The sequence below is a fragment of the Crotalus tigris genome, unplaced genomic scaffold (assembly GCF_016545835.1).
Source record: "Crotalus tigris isolate CLP2741 ecotype Arizona unplaced genomic scaffold, ASM1654583v1 scf7180000017969.2108049, whole genome shotgun sequence".
NCBI classification, from domain to species: Eukaryota; Metazoa; Chordata; class Lepidosauria; order Squamata; family Viperidae; genus Crotalus; species Crotalus tigris.
The window spans coordinates 1,519,616-1,534,335 of NW_024096751.1; the positions used below are offsets into that span (position 1 = coordinate 1,519,616).

A 14,720-nucleotide genomic window follows, 5' to 3' on the forward strand; every position below is an offset into this window, starting at 1 on the left:
CCAGTCAGACATTAATCATAGCTCCATACCATTATTTAGCTTAATCTTAGTTCCATACCACTGAATCTGGCAGCACACAATCCCAAGGACATCTTTGGAGACATGTAGAATTTATTCCAAGTTCCATCAGTCCTGCCTTCCAGAAACCCTTATATCAGGAAAGTATGGACCTATCTTCATTTTGTGATAACATTTTCCCATCCACAATATATGGTGTATCAAAACAAGGATGGTGGTCATGGCAATGTGACCATAACCCAACATTGATGTTGTTCACAGATACAAGAGGTGGAATCCTTATAGGAATACTGTAGTTACCATATTTCCTATTCTGAACCCCTTCCTGATGTAGATATGGCTGCTTCTTCCTCTTTTGCCAGGGAAGCAGCAGTGAGTGTGGCTTAAGCAACACAACACATTAATATTTCAGAAGAGCTTCTTCTGGTTGCTATGGTTCTCCACTATGAGTTTCACAATGGTGTATTGGGTTTTCATAGCAGTTCTCAATTCTATCTCTTTTCTTTACATGTGTGAAGTATGGATTTAACTATTACCCACTTACTAGAATTTAGGATTCATATAACCCAGGTGACTGGGAACATAATTGCCTGAACACAGATTTAGATTAAATCCATTTTCCCCTCCTCTTGCTTAATACATTCACACAACATGTCTCCATAACAGACTCAATGAATCCAGCCACTGAGTATGGATCATTTTTGTAGGTCCTAGGGAAATGCCTGGGCAGAATCTTTCCCTGTTATTTGAGAATGGTTTGAACCTGCTGGGCTTAAGTGGACAGAGACCTTATGACTGTGAGCTCAGTTACCTGCTGTTTACATCTAAAACTGCCAAGAAGGTATTGTATGGGTGGGTTCTAGTAGTCAATCAATAAGAATAGAGCTGGAAGGAACCTTGGAAGTCTTCTAGCCCAGCCCCCTGCTCAAGCATTGGTTATGCTCTTGGATGATCTCTTGACCTCTTAATGGCATTTGATACCATTGATCATGATATGTTCTGGCTATGGGGATTGGAGATGGATGGCTCTATAGCATGCTGGTTCTCCTCCTTTCTCCTCAGTTCAGTTCCAATCACTGGTAATTGGAGGAGAACAATCACATTCTCAGCCCCCATTTTGTGGGATCCTGCAGAGTTTGGGGCTCTTTCCTGTCCTATTCAACATTTACATGAGGCCACTGTATGTTATGAAGTGAGAGGCCATTGGTATGCTGATGATATCCCACTATCCTTTGCTGCCCCTGCCCACAGAGTAAGTGATGCTGTTGATATCACATCCTGGAGATCCTGGGGACCTGCAAGGGGAGCAAAAGACTTCAGCTGAACCCTGATAAACTAAATAGCTCTGGATTTTGTGGCCCTTCAGTTCATGGATTATGCCATCTCTGGTATTGGATGGAGTTGCATTATCCCAAACAGACTCAATGTGTGATCTGGTATTCTCTAAAATGGAGAGTCTTTCTCAAAGAGCAGGTGGCAACCATGGCTAAGAAGCCTTTCATGCTGCATTGTTTTGTGTGCCAGTTTCACCTGTTCCTGTACTGGGAGGCTCTGCTCACAGTCACTCATGGCCTGATCGCTTCCTGTACAGTAGTATATCTACTGTAATGTGGTCTATAACGAGCTGTCCTTGAAGAATATCAGAAAGCATCAGCATCAAAATGCAGTAGGAGAGTTATGCATGCCCCTAGAATGGCTCATGTTATACTTCTGCTCTGCAGGGTGCACTATTTACTAGTTTCCTTACAGGTCCAATTCAAAATGCCATTTTTTTAACCTTTACCTTTAAAGCCCTCCAGGCATGGGGCCCACTTTTTTGAGAGACCACCTCCACTCATTATATCTGCCCATCCCCTAGCTTAAGGTGTGTGCTTTGAGTCCTGTCTACAAAATAATTTCATAGTGGGAAACAGAAGATGAGTCTTTTCTGCCTGCACTTGTGCAACATCTTCCTGATGTGAGATTGGCCCTATCGATATCCTTCTGGAAGTCTTTCAAAATATGGCTGTGTCAGCAGTATTGGGGATCTCAAGGAAAACATAATCTAATCAAGATGGCTGCATTGTTTTTAGCATCTATTTTTTTCTACTATTTTGCTGTTAATAATATTGCTGCTGTCTTTTAATATTTTAATATTTTGATTTTACTATTGTTTTTATTGTGTACCACCTAGAGATGCTTTTTTGTGAGATGCATGGCTACATAAATATGATAAATGAGTATGTTACATGTTTAGCAGTAAATAGTGTATTAGAATCAGATTTCTCCCTTCATAACCAATACTAATTGCACAAAAATGGAACACTAAAATTTTCAAAAACTATACCCAGGTCCATTAATTTATACACTTCAAAGAATTCTAAACTACACACCTTACTTTTAAGCTATTAGTGCTAAACTCATGCACATACAAAAGATTGGACAGAGTGGTTGGTTTTTCCATCATGTGACAATTTAATATGCCTTTAGAAGATACAGCATCTCAATGAAGCCATTACAAAAATGAGGAGAAACACTGTTTTTATGAGTGCAATAAAAGCACAATGATCTAGGTCATAAACTAATCATTGAGCAGTTGCTTGTGTTACCCAAGTGTATCATTATACAAACCTCCTTATTCACAGAAAGGAAAAGGAATTCTTACAGTTTGGCTTCTTATTGGCTAAAAAAATTAAATATTTCATTAGAGAAGCTTCCTCAAATCGCTTAAAATTTCCTTTGAGCATAAATCAAATGAAATTAATTTAAACAAACAATTTTCAAATTACCCTGGAGTGTATTTCTTATATGTCGTTGTATTAAGCAGCTGACACTCAAAGTTAATGTTGTGAATTCCTTGACTTCCATTACAATTATATGTAACATTTTGCTGCCTATAATTCTTCCACGCTTAAAACAGAATGATCTCTTAGCTTATTTCCTTGAGTTATTTTTTGAATAATACAAGTTTCCCAGCTTATGTATTCCTTTGATTGTTGCAAATAACCCCAATCAATTCTTTGCTAGCCACTGACAATTTAGAGTAGACATGTCAAACTCACAACATCACGTGATGTCATACAATGTATTGGGATGGTTTTGCCATTGCCGGCAATGGAGTGGGTGCGGCTTCCAGGGGCCGGCAGTTTGACACCCCTGATTTAGAAGGTTTATTTATTACATTTATAGTTTAACTGTTTTGAGAAGTAACAAGCGGAAAAAATAATCTTTTGGATTACATTATCTGAAGCACTCTAACAATCATTCATTTTTTTAGGACAACAATATGAAATGTTATGCTTAAAATCTTATCCATCATGCTCAGTAATATTTTTTCTTTTAGCTCTTAAAAAATAAATCCAAACCAGAAACAAGTTATAACCTCCTTATTATACCTATGGGATTATTTATCTGAAAATGGCATTGTATCTTAGTCTCCCTCTATACGTGGGAAAAAACAACCATTTTAGAATGACGGAATGTAGGGATTGCTTCTTGGATTCTGATGTAAGACCTTCAATGGATCCTTCAATTTAATTTGGTCACAATGACATAAAGATGAAAAGAGTAAATTGGCCTCAGCAGATGTTAACAGGATTGGAGCCCAAATGACTCCTGGATATACGTGATGTTCTCCACTGAGTTCAAAATCTGAGTCACCTTAATTAGAACTATTGCCAACTATTACCCTAAAAGTGGGTAATATTACTTGATGTTTGTGATTTGTATGTTTTGTCACCACCCGTTTACTGATTTAAACTGTTAAAGTAATGTAGGCAAGTATTGATGCTGCAAAATTTTTATTTAATTTCCCTAGAATATGATTTTTCAAATGTAAATTTGAACTTCATACTTAATAAATAATTGAGTTTTTCAACATGTTCAAATAATCAAAGAACAGAAAGAAATATAATTTTTTATAACATTATGGATGCTCAAATTCAAGCATCTGGAAAAGCTAAATGTTATGGTGTTATATTTAATCATTCCTACTATCATAATTTACGCCTTATTTTATAGTTAAGGGGATTATATAGATTTATTCCTTATTACCAATTTGTAATTTATTATTCCACAAATATAAATATGGGCTCAACTGTGACAGTGAAATATCACAGCGGATAAATGTCCAAATGAAACCATGACAAGAAATACACCAGTGGTTCTCAACCTTTTTAATGCCGCGACTCCCAACCGGTCGTAAGTCGAGGACTACTCAACTGGTGCAGCACCGTTTGCAGAATGGGACTTTTGGCAGGCTCAGCAGGGCAGAGACAGTCTGGACAATTCCTATTGGCTTTTGAAAGCCAATAGAATTAGACTCTATTGAAGAGAGTCTATTCTATTGGCTTTCAAAAGCCAATAGAATAAAAGGGAGTAGCACAGCTAAGGAAAGGGGGAAAAGAAAATGGCGGACTGCATTGTTTGGCGACCCCCGTGAAATAGTCGTCCGACCCCAAATGGGGTCCCGACCCACAGGTTGAGAACCACTGGTATACACAAATGCTGATGAGTATTTTAAAGTTATCTTAAAATTTGCTTTAAGGCTACTTTAAAATTTTTGAAGAACATAAGACATACATCATATTGTTTCCTTCATTTTCATTTAACTCACAGGTAATGTTAACAATATATCTTGCATTTCTAATTAGATGTAATAAAAAGTGAATGAAACCTTTGTTAGCTTTATGTACAGCCATTTTGCTTCGGTGATAGTCCCATTGAAGTGATGGCTGTGCATGCACATAAATACAAGCACTAGTGAATCTTTGAAAGTATGTGTGTGATCTTTACAAAATATGGGACTATTTTAATGGTGTACCTCAATCCTAATCCTAAAATAGAATCATCTATTTTAAATGCTTTGCAAAATCTGCTATTTGATTACATGTTTGGCCCAGCCTCAGGTTTCAGTCTTTTGTTAAAAAAAGACTTTGGAGATGTGGGGCCTTTAGTTGCTTAGAATGTGTTAATGCACATTATTTAGCTTAAACTAAGCAATACTGTCAATTCTGATTATAACAATTTATATTTTTATTTATTTAGAAATTTCAAACACTCATTTAATGTTTTATTATAAACTCACGTGTAACATAATTCTAAATGTTTCGTAAATAGATTTGTGTTTAGGACAATATTTATGAATACTGTTTCAATGGCAACTGGCTTAACAGTGGGTATGCCAACAAGATATCAAATTCAAATAAAAGTATAGAGGATAAAAACAAAAATATGTAAGTCACATTTCACTGTTTTTCATGAACAATTCTTTAGGCCAAGAGGGAATGTAAGGCACACAAATTAATTCTGGCTACAAATCAAAGCACCGGGGAAGAGGGATGCAGTAAGATAAAAAAAGCAGAATTTAATTATTTTCTTTTGCTAGACTAACTGGAATACATACTTCAAGAAAACAAAATGAGGGAATAAAAAAAGAAAAAAAGCTGAACAATTATAGAAGTGAAAGATTTGTGAAAGCTTTTAGCCCTCTGAAATTAGTTTTTAAAATGAACAAAGTAGCCTATTAGTACTGTCCCCAAAACAAAATGCTTCCCATTGCCTACTTCCATTCTCTAAATTCCTGACTTTACTGCATCTAAGGCTCCACATAAAAGAAGCCAAATGTATTCATTCACTCACCCTCTGTCTCTATAAGTTACTCAGAAATAATTAAACAGAAAGGCAAAACCTTAATTTTTCTTATTTTTCTCCCCAATGAAATAAAAAGCCAGCCACCTCATTATATATGTTCTGATATATAATTAGAAAATACACCATTGACTACGAATCTCTTTCATGGATATCCGACTCAATGACTCATTTTGCTTGGCGTGGGGAAATCTAGAAAGGAAGATGTGCAGAGCTCTCTTCCTTGATACCTTGACACCTGTACCCAAGGCTCTCTGAAGGAATGTATTAAGCATGTATATCCATTTCCTTAAGATATTTAATTACTAGGAACCATTTTCCTTGGGGCAGGGGGGGGGGAATGTTCTATGCAAAAATGTACTTAAATGTAACTTTAAAGAAAGTACAAAAAAAAAATTTCCATTTTTTTTCCTGAATTTAAGTACCCACACCAGCCTTGTCTTCCATTGGTAGCCATCACTCAGCTAGCACAGGTGATGTTCAGGGTTGATGAAGCTCAATTTTTTTAAAAAAAGCTTAGGCTTTTCTTCTCTTAATTTAAAATGTATTATAATCTCTCACCTAAAAATAAACTAAGAACATATAACTTAAAACTCTGTTCAACTCTACCAATTTGCTTACAAATCTTGTTCTCTTAGTTCTTAGGACTACCTCCCTGAAAAGGTACATTGATATATCTTCTGAGATTATAAAAATTCCCATAATACAGCCAATCCAAGATGGTACCCTACAGATGTGTTACAAATTGAATTTTCATAATCAGGGATTAGTGTGGGGTAGAAATTGGGAACAAGAAGAGTCAAATCGATCACAGCAGCTTCATGATGCAAGCTCTATCATTTTTGTACACAGATAATCCTTGACCCACAATTTGGTGTCCCAATAGAAACAACCAGCAGACTGTTACAACCATATGGAATCACTGTAGCACACCAATCAAAGCCCTCCAAAACATCTTAATAGTGTTAAACTGTGTTTCTCCAGTAGCCCAAGAAGAAAAGGAAACCAGGAATCATCTATAACAGTGATGGCAAACCTTTTAGAGACCGAGTGCCCAAACTGCAACCCAAATCCCACTAATTTATCATTGGGTGCCGGGTAGGCGTGGCCCACTGGGTGGGCATGGCTGCAGTAATCATGGCAGACTGGGTGGGCTTGGCTAGGGTGGGCGTGGCCACCTTGATGTTGCTTGTGGGGAGGGATGCCTGTGGGGGTCTGGCAGGGTTGAGAAAGATCCAGGGGGTCTCTGGCGGGTGGGACGGTGGGCAGGAGGCTCATCTTGCGGGGTGAGCGAGACCAGGCAGAGGTCAGGGCAGGAGTGTCTGACACCATCGGCCCCCGCACACAGCAAACGCATTAAGGGCCAATTGTGTCCATCAGCAGCCACAGCCTGCCGCCCCCTTGACTGGTGACTCTGAGGCTCCGCAGCCTGCTATGAGCCTCAGAGTGCACCAGGCCAGCCCTCCAGCAGCAGGCGGAGTAGTAGAGGGGGGATCCGGTATATCGGTTTCTTACCTCCATCTGACTTGTTCCACAGCCTTATGGCAGCAGCATTGGGCACAATACACGAGGTGACAAATGGCTGGTTTCGGCGTGATGTGGCTGTTTGCTGCCAGCCGCGGCCATTTGCCTCCTCACGCGTTGCATCCAATGCCACTGCCATGAGCCGAGGAACTAGCCGGGCAGAGGTAAGGAACCAGTATACCAGTTTCTTACCGCTGCCCAGCTTATTCTGCGGCCTCATGGCAGCGGCATTGGGCAGGAGGCAGCAAACAGCCAGTTTCGATGTGGCACAGCTATTTGCCGCCTTGTGTGTTCTGCCCAAGACCGCTGCAATGCGGCTTAGCTGAAAGTGGCCATAGAACAAATGGGGCACATTCCATCATCTGCCCATTTAGCTACAGCTTTGGTGGCTCTGTAGGCAGAGCTGCGAAGTTCTGTCAAAGTAGCAGGTGGATTGCCGGAGGCTCAGGGAGGGAGGGCACTGAAGTGGGCGGTCAGGCCGTTAGCGGTTGAGTGGAAAGGTGCCTCAGAACAAGTGGGACAGGTAAGGAAAGAAATCCTTGCTCCCTCTCCAGAAACTGCCTTTCTTTCCTTACCTGACTCCCAGGCCCATGTAATTTCTCCTTCACGATCTGCCGCTGCCAATTGCAAGGACAAAGGAAGTTTTTTTTGGGGGGAGGGGAAAGGTCAATCAATCAATTCCAACTTCTTGTGAAAGATCACAAAGTTGGAATTGATTGATTGACCTTCCCCCCCCCAAAAAATTCCTTTGTTTCCTTGCATGCTTCAGCACCGTCCCTCCCCAAGCCTCCAGTACTCCACTTGCTGCTTTGGTTGGCCTGCCAGTCCCCACCTCAACGCCATGCCCACTGCCGCCTAGTACAGCCACCCCAGGGCTGCAGGGGCTGGCCTGACATGAGAAGGGCATGCGTCCCACCCTCCTGCCACCATGCAGGGTAAGGTTGCCGCACCTGCCCCTGACCAGATGCCCTCGCCTCCCCCAAGTGTTTTTTTTTTTACTAACCTGCCTTTCAGCTGCATTCTGGTTCTCCGTTCACTTCTCAACCTTCGCTGCAAGATCTCGTGAGAAGTTAAAAAGTCTGATGGAACTTTTTTTTTTTACCGATAGTCCCACAAACACGTGGTAAAGGCTGAGAAGCGAATGGAGAAATGGAATGCAGCTGAAAGGCAGGTTAGTAAAAAAACGCTTGGGGGAGGTGAGGGCATCTGGGCAGGGGTGGGCCTGGCAACCTTACCCTGCACAGCTTCAGCAGGTGTCTGGCAGGGGGAGGGAAGCAACTGGTCTACCACCATGCTAGTGCTGCTGCATTGCTTCTCTATCCCATGCACAGACTCCACCCCACCCCTCGCACGGAGCACCCTGCTCCCATCGTTCCCCTCACCCCCACATGGCGCCTTCTTTCCAGCTCCTATGCGTCACCTCCTCCGCCACTGTGTGGGACTAAAAATAAAGTTCAATCAATCAATTCCAACTTTGTAAGATCTTTTTTTTCCCTGCGAGAAGTTGAAATTGATTGATTGATTGAACTTTTTTTTTTTTGCACACGGCAGTGGAGACCTAAAAAAAGGTTTTATAAAACCCAGCTTAAAAAGCCACTTGCCCAGGGAGATTTTGATGCAGGTTGTTCATGGATGGGACTTAAGGCCTTGGACTGAAGCGACGGCGTGCGTGCCCACAGAGAGGGCTCTATGTGCCACCTGTGGCACACGTGCCATAGGTTCACCACCACGGATCTATAACATGTAGTATAAGCACTATAAGAAAGAAAGGCAGAAGACTTGTAAAGTGAATCTATGAACACCAAGTAGCAAGTAAAAAAAAAAAAACACCTGATGAAAACTCCTTGATTTCACAATGTGTAGGCAGACTTAACCAAAGTTTCAGCTGGGAAACTGAACATCCCAAACCTAGCTAAATACAAAAAATGTTAGAGAACCTCTGAAAGCTAGGCCCTCAGACAAATCAATCCTCAATAGGCTCATAGAGATAAGCCACATTTACACATGATTCAAAAGAGACAATAAAAAAGCTAAAAAGGAAAAATCGGAATACCTCCTTGCCAGCAATCAATGGCTAGATAAGCCAGAATTAACATCAGAAGCAACAGCAGACAAATAATCAAGCAATAAACCCTAATCAAGGAACTATTAGCTCAGACAAATCATCAAGCACTGAACAACAGCCTATTCAAGGAAGAAAACAGCAGCCCTACCAGTACCAACAAGACATTTTACTATATATAAACATACAGCAAATTCCACTCCCTTCTAGTATTGAAGATGTTACCCAATCAGGTACTGAAATGGCTGTAAGAAAACAACAAGCTGAGAAAGTACCAAGGACTTCACGGTGAGACATCACATGACCACATCGCTTAGTAACCACAATCGTCACACTTTCTGTTGCTCTTGTAAACTGAGAATCATAGGTCGTTAAATGGATACTCACCTCAATTGAGGCCATTCTGGGCTTGGTTGCTTCCATTCCTGAGCCTCAGTAAGGTATGGATTTGCCTTGCTGGTTGGCAAAGCAGTGTGGCTCTGGGAAAGCTTGCCAGGCTTAGGAATCTGCAGCTGCCCCACCCCATCCCAGCTATAGTCGCCCTTGCCACCTGGAAGTCCCTCGAGTCCTTGCCATCCTGCACTCTTTGCCAAGCTGACTTTTGCTGTCTCCTTGCTCTGGCTACTGACAAGATATGCCTGGCCTAACTGCTGGGTCAGGTTGGAGCTGGGCTTTGCTCTGAGTGGGTGGAGAAAAGCCAAAAGCAACTCTAGAATTGCAGTGCACTGGGATCACCTTTGCTTTTGCTGCTTTTTCTTTTTCTTTTCTTTTTCTTTTTTGGAATACAAAGCCCTGTTCTGGCCAAATGTTTTTGGCAAAAGGACTGCTTCTGCCCCCACTTTTTTGCAGCATGAAACCCCAGCCATATGCTGGACATGTCTTATCTGCAATGGGACCAAGAAGGTGATGGTCAGTTGGGGCCACTTAAGATTGCAGGATTTATTTATTTATGGCAACCAGAAATGGTGTAACTGTTGTTGTAAATTGATGTGGTCATGTGACTGCCTGTTATGACTTTGTTTTTATCGATGGAGTTGATGGTCCTAATTACTGTGTTACATGAAGACATCTATATCTTCATTTTTTTTCCAACAAGGATAAAACTAAATTTATATGCTGCCCAGAGTTGCTTTTCAGAATGAGTTGGGGATCATATAAATTGAATAAATAAATAAAACTTTGAGCAAAGCTTTTTGTCGGGTATCCTGTTTTATGTTCCATCACTTATGCTAGGATCAGATATCTCAAATGGCAGTTTAAATATTTTTCTGTTTACTTCATACATCTGTGGCTAACTTTGCTTCAAAATATCACACTAATAATTGTAATAAATGAATCACACATACGGTATTTAGAAAGAACTTGATTTTGACCAGGGAGGACATAGTTTGATCTGATAATTTCCTTCCTCCACTTATGTTGGCATTCTATTAAAAATTCACATTATTATGAACATTTAACATGTTTAAATACAACGTTTGTGAATGGAATTAGCAAAAAAGTCAACTAATAGTAAATTTACCTGCCAGAAGTCTGTGACAGTAGAAGGCAATGCACCCTGAGCAGCTATATATGCAGGGTTTCTAGGATCATGGTCCATCTGCGAAAAAAGGAGAAAGGGGGAGAATCTAATTAAAAGTGTTCAACAGAAAATAAAATTCTGATATTCTGGATTATATTTTTGGACTAAGTTAACTAGGAAAAGTATTTATGCTATTGCTTGAAGAAAGTAGGAACATTGTATTTCTTTCTTTTTAGGGAACACTTTTCCTGAATAAATTAGTGATATTAGTCTAACATTAACATACATAACAATTAACAATCTAAGTTCTAAATTTGCAGTATGAGATCATTTAAGGAATATTTGCTGGCAAAATGTATTTATTCAAGGGTTTGTTAGTGTCATAGCAACATAGAAGCTGCTTCAAACGTGTTTAAGTATTGAGCATTTGGAATGCAGGGCACATTTAAGTATTTCTTTTATTTCCGTCATAGTACTCAAGGACATAAGCACATAAAAACAATGCAGAATTGAAGGAACAAAACCCCTCAATCCTGGCTTTTCTGCTTAGTTCATCTGATTAAAATATAGGCTTCTAACCTTCAATAGTGGAAATTCTGTTTAAAGCGATTAATTATTACATCTGCTTCTGGCTGAGCAGAAAAAAAAAAGAATTTTTTCAAACAAAGCCAGAAGAGTAAAATAGGATTTTACATGGTTACAATGAATGTTTTCAACCTGATAAGTGTGTTTTCAGGTCCTAAATCTCTGGCCCTATTATCCTAATAAGGACAAGATCAGTGGATGGAAGTTAAACCACAACAAAAACAACAAAAAACCACTGATAGTAACTCTTAAAAAAAGAATTAACCATACATACATGCAGGAGCAATGCTAATATTCTGTTTGTAGTTACAAGAACACTAGATCTATCTCATTGAGCAACTGCACTTATTACATCCTAAAAATACAACAAAATTTAATACTAAAAATAGTATTAAAAGTATTAAAAAGAATTTAATAAACCAATGGGACATTTGCAAAATACAAATTAAAGTAAGCCAAGTAAGTAATTTTAAGATCCAAGTTCCATATTACATGCAAGATATCTTTTGGAATTTCTAATAACAAAACAAGAAAAAACATTTAAAATGCTGTTCTGAAAAATTGCTGGTATTCTTAGCAGCAGTTGTACTAAGAGAAAAGCAAACAAAACTGAATCCTTTTCCCTGAAACTTTTTCTCTCTAATTGAAATTTAACAGCAAAATTAAACAAAATGAAATTCTAAGACATTCTATATGGCTCCATTATTACTGTTTTTAATCTGTGTATTTAGTTTCAGATTCCTAATTTAGGAAATATTTTCCAAAATTACTTGTAAGGACTGTTGACTTTGTAAAGAACTGAGTCATCCATTGGAGTGTGGAGTGTGGATTCCATTACACACTCTCACTAATGTACTTATATCCAATGGATTCCAACGAAATAAGATTACCAAACTAATCTAAAAAGAAATCCCCACTAAAACCCAAGACAGAGAACAAGAAAACGGCAAAGCCCTCCCCCCTTACATAAAAGGCACCACAGACAGAATCAGTAAGATCCTCCACAAACACAACATTAAGACAGCATTCTGCCCAAACAGAAAAATATCCATCATCCTAAGAAACCCCAAAGATAAAATTGAATTAGAAAATCAAGGAGTATACGAAATCCCATGCACCACTTGTCCCACCACATACATCGGACAAACCAACAGAAGAATAAGTGCACGCATTGAAGAACATAAAAACTCAGTCAAAAAAGAGGAACCAACTTCTTCCCTGGTCCAACACCTTAAAATCACAGGACATGAAATTGACTTTAAAAAGACCAGAACTATTGCCAAAACTGAACATTTTAATAACAGAATAATCAGAGAAGCCATCGAGATAGAAAAACGCCCACACAGCATGAACAAACGAGATGATACCTCCCGCCTACCAGCCATTTGGAAACCCGTCCTTATTGACAAATGACTCCCTAATACAAAAAATGACACCAGACCCACACTCACAAAAACCACACAGGATGTCACCACCACACATCCACGCAAAAAGCAAACCCAAAGCCACACTGATGATGAGGCACGACCACAAACCAGAAGCCAGACCACAGCTGCAGCATTAGCCACTTTAAACCCCTCCAATCCATACATGAAGCAAACTGACACCCTCCATGAAGATGAGGCACGACCACGAAGCCAAAAAATAGCAAGGCAGCCCAAAATCTTAAACCCCCCTGCAACTCAGACTAACCTGAGCACAACCAAACAGAACACTCCCCCAGCCAATCAGAGCACAGCCAACCCCCAGCCAATCAGAGCACAGCCAACCCCCCAGCCAATCAGAGCACAGCCAAGCTCCTAACCAATCAGAACACACATCCATCCAATCAGAACACAGCCAAGCTCTCATCCAATCAGTTCATACCCCCACTGGCAGTTAAAAGGAGGAAACAGCTACAATCACACATTGCTCCTAGAAGCACGAAGCTGAAAGCACCAGCCTGAAGATGACGAATGAGACTTCGTCGAAATGTCGCCAAGACACTTCCAATTTTACACACACACACACACACACACACACACACACATATACACACATACATACATACATACATACAGGTCTTGGTGTATTCGGGTCTTTTCCCGTGTAAGATTGAGAGTATCTTGGCGACGTTTCGATGAGGTCCCACTCGTCATCTTCAGGCTGGGGTCTTCGGCTTCGTGCTTGTGCGAGCAAAGTGTGATCGGATGTGCCGTCTCTCTCTATATATTGGTGGGGGTGTGTGGAGTGCTGGCTTAGTTGCTGTAGGTGGATTGGTTGGCTGTGTTGGAGTTATTGTTTGTGGATTGTTTGGCTGTTTTGTAACATCCTGAGTAGTTGAGGTGCTGGCTGTGTGTCCATTAGTCTTTTGTGTTGTAACGACCTGGGTAATGGGTTGTGTGATGACATCCTGAGATCTAGTGTAGTGATATCCTGAGTTCTGTGTTGTACCATCCTGCGTGGTTGGCTGTGTTGTAACATCCTGAGGTTTAGCGTTGTAGCCTCCTGAGTTCTGTGATGTGATGTCCAGGGCTGAAGGCTGTGAAATAACATATCGGCTCCGAGTTTGCGGTCTAGTTCTGTGTTCATGGCGTGTGTCCGTTTGCTTTGTGTGGGGTTCGGAGGGAGGTGCAACAGCTGGTGATGTCGTCTTGGTTTGGCTTCTGGTTGGTGGTTGCATTTCGTCTGAGGGATGGGTTTGGGCTTGGGTTTGGGTCTGGTGAGGGTGAATGTTGGTGGCGTACTGTGTTGTTCTGGGTCCGGTGTCAATTTTCGTGGCTAGGACTCGTTTGTTGATTAGGGCTAGTTTCCAGATGTCTGGTAGGCGGGAGATATCGTCACGTTTATTCATGTTGTTTATTCATATGCAATTGAATATCAATATCTTTGTTACATTTTTCTAATATTATATATAATATCAGTACTGTCAGTTTAGAATATCTTTTCTAACCAAAATATATCTCGATTACATTTGCACTTAATACCCATTTGTTCAATCAATGTACTATTTTTCCTGCTTTTTAAAAATTTTGATTTCCTATCACTGTTCAAAGTGTCTTTGTCACTTATAATTTTCTCATAATAAATTATATTTGGGCAATCAAAGGCTTCCCTTGTTCAAACCCTCTTAGCATTTCATATTTCCCTTCTCATTCCAAAATATAAAATTCTAGTTATAAATCCTATCTTTCTAATTAATAATAATAATATATAGTTAGACGGGACCTTGGAGGTCATCTAGTCCAGTGGTTCTTAACCTTTTTGAATGAATCGCCCCCTTGAGCCAATGAGGAAGTTGTCATTGCCCCCCTCCCCCAACATAACCTCTCAATCACAACATAGGAAATAATTCTTCAATTTATGCAAACACTTTTTTTGTTTTCTTTAAAATTTCATCAG

General features: G+C 40.0%; 1 protein-coding gene across 1 annotated transcript in view; it reads right to left on the reverse strand.

Annotated features, from left to right (window-relative positions):
- PTPRN2 (protein tyrosine phosphatase receptor type N2) overlaps positions 1-14,720 on the reverse strand; it is a gene marked incomplete at its 5' end in the record, with an annotated part of 573,168 nt that overhangs the window by 63,982 nt on the left and 494,466 nt on the right. The window contains one exon of the mRNA XM_039345638.1: positions 10,755-10,832. Within this exon, the coding sequence (XP_039201572.1) occupies positions 10,755-10,832 (78 nt within the window). The remainder of the gene's footprint in view (positions 1-10,754; positions 10,833-14,720) is intronic.